The sequence below is a fragment of the Physcomitrium patens genome, chromosome 8, assembly GCF_059467195.1.
Source record: "Physcomitrium patens ecotype Gransden chromosome 8, ASM5946719v1, whole genome shotgun sequence".
In the NCBI taxonomy this organism is placed as follows: domain Eukaryota; kingdom Viridiplantae; phylum Streptophyta; class Bryopsida; order Funariales; family Funariaceae; genus Physcomitrium; species Physcomitrium patens.
In genome coordinates, this window is record NC_143417.1 from 6,572,720 (window position 1) to 6,587,516 (window position 14,797).

At 44.0% G+C, this 14,797-nt stretch overlaps 2 protein-coding genes across 4 annotated transcripts; one reads left to right on the forward strand and one right to left on the reverse strand.

The window, feature by feature from the left end:
* Positions 1-603: 603 nt before the first annotated feature.
* LOC112285752 (mitogen-activated protein kinase kinase kinase YODA) lies at positions 604-8,501 on the forward strand. 3 transcript variants are annotated; one of them, XM_024526837.3, is made up of 12 exons: positions 604-934; positions 2,306-3,660; positions 3,891-4,646; positions 4,780-4,867; positions 5,242-5,304; positions 5,427-5,587; positions 5,733-5,808; positions 6,036-6,095; positions 6,243-6,350; positions 6,538-6,777; positions 7,226-7,320; positions 7,483-8,501. In XM_024526837.3, exons 2-12 carry the CDS (start codon positions 3,116-3,118, stop codon positions 8,063-8,065), a joined length of 2,775 nt encoding a protein of 924 aa, XP_024382605.1. In that variant the 5' UTR covers positions 604-934; positions 2,306-3,115; the 3' UTR covers positions 8,066-8,501. The 3 variants fall into 3 exon arrangements, 2 of the variants coding, with proteins under 2 accessions (XP_024382605.1, XP_090108545.1); XR_012217998.2 differs by having other exon boundaries at positions 628-934; positions 6,538-6,796; positions 7,483-8,167; XM_090252419.1 differs by having other exon boundaries at positions 700-843.
* A 3,881-nt stretch (positions 8,502-12,382) lies between these two features.
* On the reverse strand, positions 12,383-14,465 carry LOC112285913 (thioredoxin reductase NTRB). Its single transcript, XM_024527292.2, has one exon. It carries the CDS (start codon positions 14,391-14,393, stop codon positions 13,005-13,007), a length of 1,389 nt encoding a protein of 462 aa, XP_024383060.1. The 5' UTR covers positions 14,394-14,465; the 3' UTR covers positions 12,383-13,004.
* Between the last annotated feature and the right edge of the window lie 332 nt (positions 14,466-14,797).

A 14,797-nucleotide genomic window follows, 5' to 3' on the forward strand; every position in this document is an offset into this window, starting at 1 on the left:
AAGATATGGAGAATTAGTAAAATACATGTGTATCTGGCGGGTATGCATGGAACAGAAGAAAACATATCGATGACAATATATTTGTCAAAAAAAGGAAAGGAAAGAATAAATCATACAAATCACTCCGTTGGTTGGGTACCACAGTAATGCAAAAATAGTCACTAGATAAGGTGCGAAAAAGACCAGGGATACAAACGGATGATAGATGACGAATGGATGAATAGATTCGACGCCGATACAACACCCAATGTGAAGCGGGTGAAAAGGGACACGGATGAACGAAATGGAGCCCTCCAATAAACGGATGATGATGAAGCTCGATTGGTGACGTGGCGGAACCTCGCTGGCAGAGCCCCTGACAGCGGCCGCCACATCACCTAACGTGGTGGCGTCAGCGTCTGCGTCTGCGACCGGTGAGGGTGCAATTGTACAGCGGTAAAGCAACGAGGAGAGAAGGAAAGGAGGGGAGAAAGAAGGGACGAGAAAGAGAAAGAGCAAGACAGAAAGGAGAAAGAAAGAAAGCAAGAAAGAAAGAAACAAATGGAGCAATGCACATGAGGTATTGGAGCCACAGTTCCTTCCCTTCCCCTCCCCTCACTACCTCACTCCCTCCTTCCCTCCCTCGGCCTCCCTGCCTCCGCCCTCCGCCCTCCCACCCCCACTTCCCTCTAAAGCCGCTCGCCCGCCCACCGGCTCTCCGCTATGTGCTTTTGCAGCGTGGCTTACGACAGGGAACGCAAACGAAAGCAAAGCACAGCAAGGGGCTGAGCGAGATGAGAAGGGTAGTAGTTGTCGTCCAAGACGAAGCAGAAGTAGCAGCAGCTATGGTAGCAGTCATCCCTGGTATGGATTCTTTGTTGTCGTCGTTGTCGTCATCATCAAATATACATATCTCATGGACAAATGCTCCTGCTGCTGCTGCCTACACCTCGCGGTAAGAGTTGTGAGTCGTCACGCATCGGTTGACGATGCCATTGATTTTCAGTGGCCATGGCCGTCGGCTGGGCTTACCCTAGATGCATCATTTCGTCAAGAGTTGGACACTCCCTTCCCCTGAAATTGGGGGATATGTGATGCGACATGGCTCGAGTGAAGAGTCTCTAACTTAAGGGTTTGTAGGAGTTTGTACGATTGAGAGTATTCCTTTTCATGGGTATGAGGAGATTTCAAGTGGGTTGCCCTAGATTCAGTACTTTCTCCGAACGTTTGTGGCTTGTGTGGGTGCTTCTCTTCAACCAGTTCGAACTGCGGGAGATAGGGTAGAAGTCTTATACCTAGATGCACTTCGTTGGCGTTGGTTGGTCTCACGGGACGTTCATCGTGAATGCCGGTTTAGCCTAGGTTCATCGCTTCGCAGTGGTTTCGCACTTGATTGCTGTCCAGTTGCATATCCCTGAGCTGTGCCCTGATTCTCCCAGTAGGATTGTAATCTAGAAAGTTCACTCGAGCTAGCAATCACTTCGAGTTGGGAATGCTTCGTCTCCGCTTATCAACCTTTCTTCCTTCGATACCACTGCTCAATAATCCTCTATGGGACCACTTACACTTGAGCGTTTGATATCGGCATTGCAATCTGCTGCATAATTTCTTCTCTTCACAATCTAGCATGTTTGTTGAATTAATGTCAGAGATATTGCTTTGTAGTTCTTTGATACCCAGTGATGTTTAGTTTCTTGAAATTAGTGCGTTTAGGTTTATCCTTCATATCGTGATTAACCTCTTCACGGACACGCCACTTACTTGCTTTGTTGGGGCGCAACATATTTAGATGCTCAATATCTGCATTAGGACTCCCTCCCTAGTTCATTCTAGTTTCAGGCTTTAGATTTGAAAGCACATTCGAGAGAGCTATGTGCCTTGGGGATTTTCTCTCTAACATCTATTGAGCAGTTGGTTTTGGTTGTCAGCCACTAACGTCAGTTGCACATAGATCATCAGTTAAATTTCGAGGAAGATGTTAGAAACGACCCTTAGAGCATTGGAATGACAGCATGTCTGTCATTTCTGAGATTAGCCCTTAAAATTCATTGATATGAATGTCGTATGCTAGATGATCCCTAGGTGGCTGAAGAGTTCTAAAAGATTTCAGAGGCTTTTGACGTCAATTAGTAGGGAATTGAAATGACTTTATGCCTGATACACAGGCTTTCAGGACTGCATTGCCAAAGCTATGAATACGGAAGATCGTAATGCTTTGAACATGATTGTTTGCTATAACAGATAAATTGAGACGCCTGTGGAAGTGGAGCTTAGTTACTGCATGTGTTTCTTTCACTTAGATTGACTGTTTTGTATTGCTGTGTAGGTGGATGAACAACTGTCTTTCAAGTTGATTCCAGCAGAGCTGAATAATTAGGAAGCAAGCAGCTATCGATTGCCGTCTTTGAAGAAAAATAGATTTGAAACTAGCGGGTGAAGTTTAAGAATCCAGGAACGTAGAAACCGGGTTAGCGGCTGTGAAGGGATGTATCTTCAATTGACTAGCCGATTCAAGCATGCGAGAGCTATCTAGTAAATCGTGGAGTGGCTGTTAACAATGGCATGCTTTTTTTCGAGGCCATGCACCGACCTACTTGCACCGGAAGAGTTGTTTTTCTGGGGAAGCTCAACGCAGCAATCCTGAGCTTGCTTTTAGTATATGGATTGGGGACTGATCCACGCGTATGCGTACCTGGCTGGTTTCTGTGGAACACTACAAGATCTATTTATCTGAAGCATTTGAGAAGGGCTGCTTCAGCTGATGTAAAAGCTGGATTGCGGACTTAGAAAAAGTAAGGCGGGGCTGTTGGAGCGCACTTCTGTTGAAGAAAATGGCCTGAGTAGACGGGACATATGATTTATTGTATAAATTATGAACTTCCTTTTGAACTGCACGATTCTCTGGTGCATGGCAGTTTCGAAATGTGGGTTCCTTATTTGGACAAAGACGTCGTAATCCATCTTCGTTTTGGCTCTGCTCTAATCCTCATTCATTTTTTTAAAAAAGATGATTAGAAGATAACATGTGAGCTCTTCGATGACTGTCTCTTAATTACAGTATGTGGTGGAGGTAAAGGTTTGAAAATCTTCCTCTCAGCGGAGCCACATCCAACCAGTAACCATTGCGGCCTTAAAGATGCCCTGGTTTTCCAGGTCCAAGGATAAGAAGAAACCTACGACTGGAGGTGGATTATTTGATGGGCGGAGGCATAGACGGTCACGTGCGGGGGATGAAGATGGAAGTAGCAAGAACAACTCCCGCCACAGTTTAGATTTGGTTTCGGAGGCAGGTTCTGGCTCTGGTAAATGCTCTCGATCACCGTCACCTTCATCCCCTAGCAACAGCAGAGGAAGGCATTCTCATGGGCAGCCGCTACCGTTACCATGTGCACCTCCCATGAAACCCGTAGAGCGGACGTACTCAGGGAATCAGTTGCCCAGTGCTCAAACAACTTCGTTGCATCATGCGCCGTCTTTGCCCTTGCCTTCACCAACCCAGGTCGTCCGGCCAATGGAGTCCCCCGCTGAAGCGGACTATATATCAGGGTCTTCAAGTGTAAGCTCGCTTGGGAGTGTTGAAGTTGCGGATGTTCGACATGGTCGACCAATGCCGACTAACTCAAATCTTCGACCAATGCAGCAGGAGAGTGAACCCCTCGATCAGCTGCGGCCTGTGTTTCAGTAAGTGCAGCTTCCTATCGTGCTTTTCACTTTACTTTTCTGGAGCAACATGCAGGGAGTTGATTTCCACTTTCAAAACCCTACTATAATTTGCGGGGAGAACTCGTTGCCCTTCTTCAAGAAATCAGGCTTGTTGGTAGGGAGCTTGTAGTAATGTACTCATTGAATTCTTACTGTAGATCTTGACGATTCTGCTCATATTACCCGTCTTGTTAATCATCTCTTGTCAGAATGAGTCAAGGCTCAGCAACGCCGCGGGGGAGATTGGTTAGGAACGAACCAGCTCGGATTGAGACACCCCGCTCTACGAGTCCCCTCCCTGGCAGTCACCAACCTGTTACCTCTCCCACGTCACGGGCCTGGTCTCCAATATGGCAGGGAGAAGGATTGTACCCCCCTGCTGCTCTGAAGATCCCTCAACCTGACAGCTCAATGTCAAGCCCTGCTCCCAGCCCCCGCAGTTTCTTGCCACAGCAACGTAGCGTGGAGCCTTTAGTATCCGGGTCGGCTAGTCCTCGCTCTGGGAACACTTCTACGTACAATTCTTGGCAAGGAGATGCAGTCCCCCCGTGGCCGCCTTCTCAATTTGAAGAGAGGTCTCCTAGTCCTAGTCCACGATTGAGAAGTCCTGGTCCTAGCCGTACTCCTAGTGCAACTGTTTCTCCTTTGCATCCACGGGCTGGAATTCGGGCTGGCGGCGGGCCTGATTCGCCTACAACTTGGCACGAAGAAGTCCAGGGTCGGTGCCCGTACGCACCACAGCCATTGCCGTTGCCTCCCTGGCCCACGGGCAATAACAGCCCTTACACTTCTCCGCCTGTTACCTCAGGGCCTAGCACACCGACCATGCACTCTCGTCATCCATCCAGGACTAACGAACCCTCTAGGAGTGCAGATTCATCTGTACCTGGAGTTCCAACCAAATGGCAGAAGGGGAGGCTTCTAGGGAGTGGAACCTTTGGAAATGTTTATGTGGGTTTCAACAAGTAAGCTGTTCTTCTCTAAAAACCATATCTTACTACCGTAAGATTCTGGAGCTTTCTTTATGTTCGAGGTGAGGTTGTTATGCCTATCAGTTCCAAGGATTTAATACCAGTTAACTTTTGTGCATTTCTGCAGTGATAATGGGGGCTTTTGTGCTATGAAAGAGGTTCTCTTGGTTTCTGATGATCAAAAGTCGAAGGAAAGTGTCAAGCAGTTAGGCCAGGTGTGTTGGGTCATTCCTTGAATGTCTAATAAGTTTTTGTGGCTGATTGTAACCAGATCAAAGATTGAGGTATTAATCTCTTGAGCTTTTTGTCATTCTGCTTCAGTGTGGTGTATAGTGTTGCGTCTCAGTTCTCTCCATATCTCCATTTCTTATGTCCATTCTCTTTGTGGACACTCTGCATTAGTATTGAGCATCAGGGATTGGTAAGGAACAAATGATGTTTTTATATTTCTGATCTTGCCTTTGGGTACTGTTTCTATTAACACGTTTTTTTAATGTGTTCACCATATTCATGAGATGGGCATGCCTTAACAATGCTTGTTGAAAGTGTCGCGAGTTTTGATGAGCTGATTCTGTTTGTTGTGAACCAGGAAATAAGTTTGTTGAGTAAGTTGAGGCACGAGAACATTGTACAGTATATTGGCACAGAAACGGTACCACGAAATCTTTGATAGCTTTTGATTCATAGTGTGACTGGAGTAGTATTGTGATGAGTGTTTTGCGGCTGTGGAAATTGAATCGTCCACATTTGACGATGTTGCTTGGGTTTGTGTAGTTGGAGGACAGGTTGTATATATATTTAGAGTTTGTCTCAGGTGGATCAATCCATAAACTACTCCAAGAGTATGGCGCTTTTAAAGAACCGGTTGTACGCAATTACACTCGTCAGATCCTCTCTGGTCTAGCTTATTTGCACAACCAAAATACAGTTCATAGGTACTTATTGTATTCAATTTTATTTTCTGTAAATCTTGTGGTTTCTATTGCACATATTTTGCGAATTAATAAGCACTCTGTTGGTTAACCACAAGTTACAGCTATCAAGGTTGATTCTGAAAGATGTGTTTGAGTGCTCTTTCAGGGATATTAAGGGCGCCAACATTCTTGTAGACACCAATGGGATGGTGAAACTTGCCGACTTTGGCATGGCGAAGCATGTATGTCTACTCCATTGTTTCAAATGTACTGATTCTTGTACTGCATTTTGTAAAAGAACCATCGTGATCACTGCCTTGTCAAATTTTAGTTTAGTATTTATTTTACAGAGAGTGCGTTGAGATTGAGCTCAAGACGGTTAAAATACTTCTTTGCGCTCCTTGGTTGTTAGCAATTCATGGTATTGCAAGAGTAGGGATCTTATACTTCCTGACATACTGCTCTGCAGATTTCTGCTCAATCTTTTCTCAAGTCCTTTAAGGGAAGCCCGTATTGGATGGCTCCTGAGGTATGTGTAAAATGCAATCCTAGTAGCTCTTTTGCTCAATTAGCATCTATATAGTTTTAAAGTGGTTATATTTGGCTTATATTTAATACAAGTAGTAGGACCTATCTCTCTAAATATGAGCCTTTGTGCATGGTTTCCTTCTGATAGGTGCTCAAGCACACGGGAGGTTACGATTTAGCTGTGGATATTTGGAGTCTTGGTTGCACTGTACTTGAGATGGTGACTACTAAACCTCCATGGCACCAATATGAAGGGGTGAGCGGCACAGATCTCAATTCTCTTTCTTTCGCAATCCTCTGAATTTACTGTTACGCTGCACCTAGTCTTTCTTCCCAATTTGAATCTAAGAACTTGCTTGGAAATTATTAGAGCCTTCGTTTCGTAGGTAATTGTAATTACATTGTGGCTGAATCAAGCACTAAGTTCTCAGAATGTGAATCAGGTTGCAGCAATGTTCAAAATTGGGAACAGCAAAGAATTACCTGCTATTCCAGATTCATTGTCCAGAGAGGGGAGGGACTTTGTAAGGCTATGTTTGCAACGAGATCCTGCCCATCGGCCAACAGCTGCCCAACTGCTAGAACATCCTTTTGTTCAGGATGCCCCACGCGTCTGCAGACCAGATGATACCCTTGCTGGAGCTGATTTTGTTCCGAATACCGTTACTACGAATAGGGCTGCGGTTAGCAACTCAATCAGCTGTTAGAACTTTTTCTTGACTGTCGTCTAACCTAGGCGTTCTTGCATCACTTGTCGGATCTGATTTCTGTGCTTGGTGTCCTCTCTTCTCATTTCACCCTTATATTTATCAATTAACTGATTTTGTGCAAGATAGTTGTCGTTTTTAAACTCCTAACCTTGTTTGAATTGTAGTCGTCCGGAAATACTTACACAGTTTGCGACCCGTTTTTCAGTATCTTCGTAGAATTGAGTTTAACCATCCGTCATAATTAGTAATATGGAAGGCAATAGTTCTTTCTGTCGTTAAGGTCTTCTAGTATATTTATACAAAGGCTAGGTTTTTTTTTTTTGAATAGCTCTGCATTTTTGACTTCCACTTCGCTTTTTGAGTTCTCTGCTTATTTTGTCTAACTTCGTCCAATGTTTCTACGTGATGGGAGTGATTTCAGAATGCGACATCGAATATGGGACGAGGAAATGCTTCTCCCATGCACGAGACTGATGCGAGCTATTCTCCCCAACCCAGAAAAAGAGTTTCAACCAGGTTACTTTCGATTCCTACTCATCTGCCCTTCCAGAACCTACTACTGTACAGAGTTTGGAATTCACACTTATTGCGATTATGATTGTGTCGAATAAACGATGCGAATGAAAGTTGATAAGACTCGTCTCCTCGCTTAGTCCTTCATTTCTTCCATTTGTGTAGTGAACTTTCACCGCGAGGACATGGTTCAGCCGCACTTCCAGCCGTCAACACAAAGGTTTCAGGAACACGAATAGGGCATCAGGGCCATAGCGGGATGTCAACCCCTATGATAAGCTCTGGATCGTCGACCCCGCCAGGTGGAGGCTATGGCACCTCACCTCTACTCCCTAATCAGGTGTATGGCGCACTGTCTACGTATCCTAACGAGGGATATGGGGGAAATACCTCAAGAACACAAAGTGGGCGTTATGCAGGTACCTCCTTGATGAATGGAGGTGGGGGATACCCTGAACCTCGAAAAGACTATCATCGAAATACGCCTCCTCAGCAACGTACACCAGAAGGTAGCCCAAGGAGACGTTTAAACCACAATTCTAATGTAGATAATAATATACTAGAGAGTAACATATTCGCAATCGGTAGAATGACAGTATCTGAAGATGAAACGCAACACCGCGGGAACGGCACTTTTGGTGAGCATTTATCTCCACATTTTCACCACAGGGCAGGGTCTAGTCAGCAGAGTCCGCCTTTGCTTAGTCGAACCAACAGTCACGAATTTAATCGCCCTCGGCAACCTTGAGTTGAAGTGATAGAAAAAGGGGCTGGAGTTTGATTTAATTGCAATCCGCATTTGTAGAACTTATGATATATTTATGGATGGTCGAAGTTTGACATGTAAGAATGGGAGCTAGAGTAGATCCTCGTTTCTCAAATTTTTGCACTGTTTGAATCTGCTTCTGTTGAACGTTTGACGACTTTGGATAGGTCATCAACGATTCTTGATCACGGAACTGTATGCTATTCATTCCATTGTAGATTATAATACACTAGGATATATCTTTCGTAAGAGTGTAGAGTGGGTAATCCAGCATCGTGGAAGGTTCTGCCACTTACTGCTTGGAACTCACCAAATAATCGAAGAGCCATCACTTCTGTACTGCAAATTTTAACGTAAAGAATATGGATTGCCAAAGATGTTTACGAACACATTTTGCATTTTGGCGCAAGTAGCTGAACTTTCACGTGTGTCCGTGCAATTTCATACTTCATGAGGTGAGTCTCAAATTTTGTTGGCTCTTTTTGATTGGTTATCTTCTGCTCCTGACATGTGTTTTACTGTAATTGATTAATTTAAAAGTACTTTTAACCCAGTATGTGGTATTTTTGACCTTGCAAAACTACGTTCAACTTATTGATTGACAGTCACTTCGTGTACATGATGTGCCGTCATTATTTATTATAAATTTATAATTTAATTATTCATGAGTAAAATTGTATTATTAGAGTTCCACTAGTACCAATGCTACCAACATAAAAATATGTGTGAAATGAAAATAGCATCAAACATATATTTAAAATATATCTGTACATTAACATATGCTAAAAAATGAGATAAAATATGAATATGTATAAAACCATTGATGTACAAATAAAGAAAAAGGTACAACAGAAACTATATTGACTATGCCAAACACAAGAAGTGCAATCCTGAAAAGTTAACATAGTTAAAATGGAGATATCAAGAAAATCAATGTCAATTTTGATCTTTTTCTCCACATACACCAAGTTAGGCTACAAGCACACTCCAAGTTGCTACACGTACACTTCAAATTGCTATACACACATACAAGAAAAATATATGCCTCATTGGTTGGTTGTTGTGGTGTGGAGTTTGATTTCGTGACGATTAGGAAGGGAGGGGTAATGTCAAGAAGGTGGCATCCCTCCGCATGGCAATTCCTCTAGCTCATGAGTGGGCGGGGTCCAAGGATAACATACCTCGCAGATTTTGGGAAGAGAGCCTTTAGGATTATTATTCTTTTCAAGAGAAATTCCACAATATGGCCCTGTTTTCGACGTAATTTGATTATATGACCCTATAGGACAAAAATTCGTAAGATGACCTTCTTTTGAATCTGAACAGTTGGACAATCCACACAGAGAACTGTCACCAATCATAGCGACTCACCGACAATTCACCGACTCACCTTTGAGCGTTGTGATTTTGAACATACTCGAAACGTACTGCCTATTAGAAGCATCTCTTCTTACATTTCACGTGGAATAGGTAACTAGCACATTGCATTGAATTGCCTCTACTCACATAGTGTCAAGAACTTGAACTAATGGAACTCTGGCTGCAGGAACTTGAAAGATCAAAATCGCACACATCATGCCTCCCATTTGAACATACGATGTTCATCCACCAATAGCCCTTTTTGCGGAAGTTGTGTATGCCTCCTTTGACGATGTTAAACATGCTGCTCAAGACCACGCTGTTGCAAACAACTACAACTTCAACATGAAGTCCCACAACACCGAAAAGATGATCCTAACGTGCCATGGGAATGGGAAGTGCCCGTATTATGTTCGTGCAATCTTCAGCACGAAAACGGAGATAAAGGTGATGTTGATCTTGGATCATGCTTGCCAAGGGACAATGGCAAAACCAAAGGATTCCCAAAGCGATTCCAAATGGGTAGTTGAACAACTTCGAGAGGGGCCGCTGGAAATTGATCAAACGTTAAAACCAAAAGCCATACAATCCTTTTTCAAGAGGACCTACAACATCGAATTCACTTATGGCACTGCATAGAACGCGAAAGAAACAATGCTACAAGAATCTGCAGATGCTTAAAAGGAATTATTTTGAATCGCTCAAAGTTATGCTGAGAGATTGATGGAGGTCGATCCCAAAACTATTGCTTACTTCAAAAGGATTGAGACTTTGTACGAGGAGGGCATGATTCAGAGCTTTGAAAGGCTCTTTGTCTATCCAGGAGCTGCACGACATGCTTCCAAGTACCTACAAAAATTTGTTGCGATTGATGCCACTTTCACCCCAAATCGGTTCATTCAGTAACTTTTTTTGGCGGTTGGGATGGATTCGGAGGACAAGTTAGTAATTTATGCTTAGAAATTGGCACCAAATGAATGCAAGGACACCTGATGTTGGTTTCTTCAGAACTTGAAGGAAGCAATTCCTGACGTGAATTCACGAGAAACAGCCCTTATCAAAGATAGAGAAAAGGGATTGATTGAAGCTTGTACAGAAGTATTGACTCTTGTACAGAAGTATTGCACCACCAATTATCTAACGACTGCGCGGAAGACCAAAGATAAGGGGTCAAGAAAGCGGAGCCCAAACAGCTGGAAGCTCGACTTGCAAAACATGTAGAGGACAAAGACACAATATGAGGACGTGCAGGGAATCACACCAATGACAATGACAGTGGGATAGCAGATGGAGCAGATAAGAACATAAATGGGTTTTTATACTAGTATATATATATATATATATATATATATATGTATATTTGAAAATAGAAATCAATTGATCGAAAAGTTTTCACGTGTGAAAAATGTTGTCAATAATGAACTTGAAAACAGGGACATCTTATGAATTTTTGTGAAACAGGGTCATATTATCAAATAATATAAAAAATAGGGCCATATTGTGAAATTTTTCTTTTTTTAATTTGAAGTTTATATGGACCATGTGATTTTATAATCTTGATGATCTTTCTTAGAACCTTAGAATCAAATTGTATGTCCTCTCTCCATCTTTCTTACTTCTTTGCCTCAACTTCTTTCTTTCCTCTCTTCTATGTTCTTCATTTCTTGCTCACTCTTGCTCTCTCTCTCTTTTTCATAATGAGCCTTCTCCCACCAAACTTGGAGATACTGTACAACTCATTGAACAAGCTCCTCAAAGACGTCCAAACTGATGCAGTAGATTGTAGCTATACCATTGTAACTAAGGGCTCAAAGAAATATTACGGCTCCCTTGACACCCCTGCATTTGTCATAGGTGTTAGGCTCCACATAACAACCAACCAATTAAAGGCCTCCATTTTTCTTAGATACATTCATTTATTGCATATATCATGTAGTGGTCTTTTTTATCAAATAAACATTACATTTATATACATACACATCCACTCTTGAAGAAAACTATGTAATTAATATATTTATTATAAACTAGTATAATATTTTTTTTTCTAAGCATTAAATATCTCTATTTATAAACAAAAAAAACTATCTCATGATTGAAATCTAATATAATTGAAGATATGTAAAATCTGAAAATTATTGTTTATTTTACAACTATTCATGACAATGTAATATATTTAACTTTGAAATTTATTAATAATATTCAGTTAATGTAATATGTTTTTCTTAACTTGTTATCATTCCTAAGTTTAAGAGGGACTCTTTTTTTAAAAAAGACACAAATCATGCCTCTTACTGAGAAACTTGTAAATAGTAAAAAAGAACTATAAATTAATATTTTCCATTAATGGCCCATGTCAAACTTTTTACATTTGTTTGAAATCATTTTGTGTAATATCATATGCATTAAAATAAGTTAGTCGAATTTTATGGCCAGCTATTTCAAAAAGAATAATGTTTTAATTTTAACAGATAAAACAAATAAAAAATAACAAGAAGCAAAGCACCCAATTAAATACGAAACATATTCAGTGAAAACATATTCTGCTACAAACCTTCAAAGAACGTATTCTTCAGGTATCGGAACAAATTCTTGTGCATTTAATTTTGTGTAAAAATTGTTGTTCAAAATCCACTGCACTGAAACCAGGGGGTTGTCATAGCAAGCATTGTAAAATCAACTCAAGAATTACGAACACAACACCCACAATATCGCGAAATCGGAGAATAATGTCAGAAACGAAAATAAACATACATCAAAACAGTAACAAATACATTGCACTTGAAATGTCTAAAGTAAGAGCTAGTTACATCTCTTCAAAGTCCTCTTCCAGACAATTAAAATAAAAGAAAAAACACACAACTCACTGTGGACATGGACAATGACACCTCCGGATAACAAGCCAAACGTGTCACGACTCAAAGCGTCACGTGCAAATTTGAGTATCACTAAAATTTCTCCACTTCAGTGTTTCGAAAAAGAATAAAAGAAATTAGTATAATCGACAGCACTGGAGTGATAATGCGAGACATCTACTACCAGGCTCCGACACTATTTCCCTCAATAGGGCAAAGTGACTTCGAAAAAATTCTAAAATTTACTAACTAATCTACACAAATTAAAAGATCTTCAGTTCCAATGACACTATTCACCAAAACACTCAAATGGTACAAAAGACAACCAAGCCAGACATATCACCAGGTACAAGTGACCATGACAGGCAACATTCTATGAATCTCCTCCCGCCCACCTCACAAGCTGCCAAAGCGGAAGAGGTGCCTGTCGTGACTCAACGCAACATGTGATTCACACAAATACACTCTCGAGTGCGGGTGAACACCACCAACTGCACAGTTGCTTACAGCATTCCACTTAACTCTCGTTCACAGTGTAACATCTGTAGTCATCCGGAGGTCCCATTGGGCATGCCGTCCCTTGACGCTGGAATACGCCTACCAGGACGTTCTCTCCTGCTGTGCTCATCCTCGATTTCAATGTGAAACCTTCTCCGCACTCACTGCTCTCCTCCTTGTCCCGATCCTACCCGAAAATGCATCACCTGGACCTACACCCGACTCAACCCGTTGGCCATTACCATCGGTGGCTTCACGATTGTCGACGGCCCTTCTCCTGTGCCATTCGACGTCAGATCGGCTGGTTCGTCCTCCGACTTCCCTTCCTGCATCCCGTGCTCTTGCAGATAGTGCTCCGCCTCCAATGCTGCCATGCACCCCGTACCTGCGGCTGTGATTGCTTGCCGGTACTTCTTGTCTTGCACGTCCCCGGCAGCGAACACTCCCATCACACTCGTCTGAGTCGTCCCCGGCTTCGTCACGATGTATCCGTCTGCATCCGTCTCCACTTGCCCCCCCAAAAACTTCGACGCAGGCTCGTGGCCGATTGCGAAGAACAGCCCGCTCACCTCCAAACCCGACTCCGCCCCTGTTACCAGGTTCTTCACCGTCAGCTCCGCCAACAAACCCCTCTTGTTCCCCTTCGCCTCCACTACCGAGCTGTTCCATATCACCTCGATTTTAGGGTTCCCCAAAGCCCGGGCCTGCATGATCTTGCTCGCTCGGAATGTGTCCCTCCGGTGAATCAGATACACCTTCGACGCGTACTTCGTCAAAAAGTTGGCCTCCTCCATCGCCGAGTCGCCACCGCCTATCACAGCCAGCGGCTTATTTCGGAAGATGGGGGCAGCCCCGTCGCACACAGCACACGCCGATATGCCCCTGTTCCAGTACCCGGACTCCTCCCCGGACCCTGGAAAATCCAACCGCTTCGCAACCGCGCCCGTCGCGACGATCACAGACTGAGCGCGAATTTCCTTGTTGTCCGTGAACAGCTTGAATGGACGCGACGAGAAGTCCACCCGATTCACCGTCTCCGAAAACACACGCGTGCCGAACCGGATGCTCTGTGCCCGAAACTTATCCGTCAATTCCGATCCCAGAATGCCATCGGGAAACCCTGGAAAATTTTCCACGTCCGTCGTCGTTGTCAACTGGCCGCCCGCCGCAATACCATTAGCAAGCCATCCCTCAAGCATCACGGGATGAAGCTCCGCGCGGGCGCAATACACAGCAGCCGTGTGCGCGGCAGGGCCAGACCCGATGATGCCCACCTGCGTGTCCAACACCTCCAAAGCCATGGCGGAGGAACTCCAAACGCGACGCCAAGCAAGCGCCGGGCAGCAGGTATCCAAACTACGAACCACAGAGTGCAGATGCAAGCGGGAGTGACGCAGTAGCAGCATATAAAAAGGGGGGGGAGGGGGGGAGAGTGAGGAAGGCCTCCAGGCAACAAACAGCAAGGCCGCTTGGCAGACAGCAGCGAAGCCACGAGAAAGAAAGAAAGGAAGACCGAAGGAGTGATAGCAGCTCCGGGAGAAATTGAAAGCAGCGAGGAGGGCAGGGGGCTTGTGCAAGGCTTTGCTTTGCTTTGCCAACATGGCTGCCGATGCTGCTCCCCTGCACGCACTCACTTACTCACTCACTCACTTGCACCAAGGGAAGGAAGTGAGGAAGCTGCTGCGACACTGCTTCCTCACTTCCTTCCTTCCTTCCTACTTTCCTTCCCTCCTCCTTCCCTCTTCCCCATCCCTTCGTTGTGGTTGCAGCAGCGAGCGGGTCAGGTCAACCCGTGATAGTTCCCCATTCCGGTCTGCGCTGCCCAACCCCTGCCCTGCCCTACCTCGCTCACTAACTCACTCACTCACTGTGGACCAGGTGCCATTCTCTCGCCGAACGGGCTCGTGGTTGAGTGGGGCCGATCCCGGCCAGAGAGGGAGACGGGGACAGAAGAGATGTTGTGGAGTGTGAGTCAGGTGGCGTGGTGGAGTGAGCGAGGTCCACA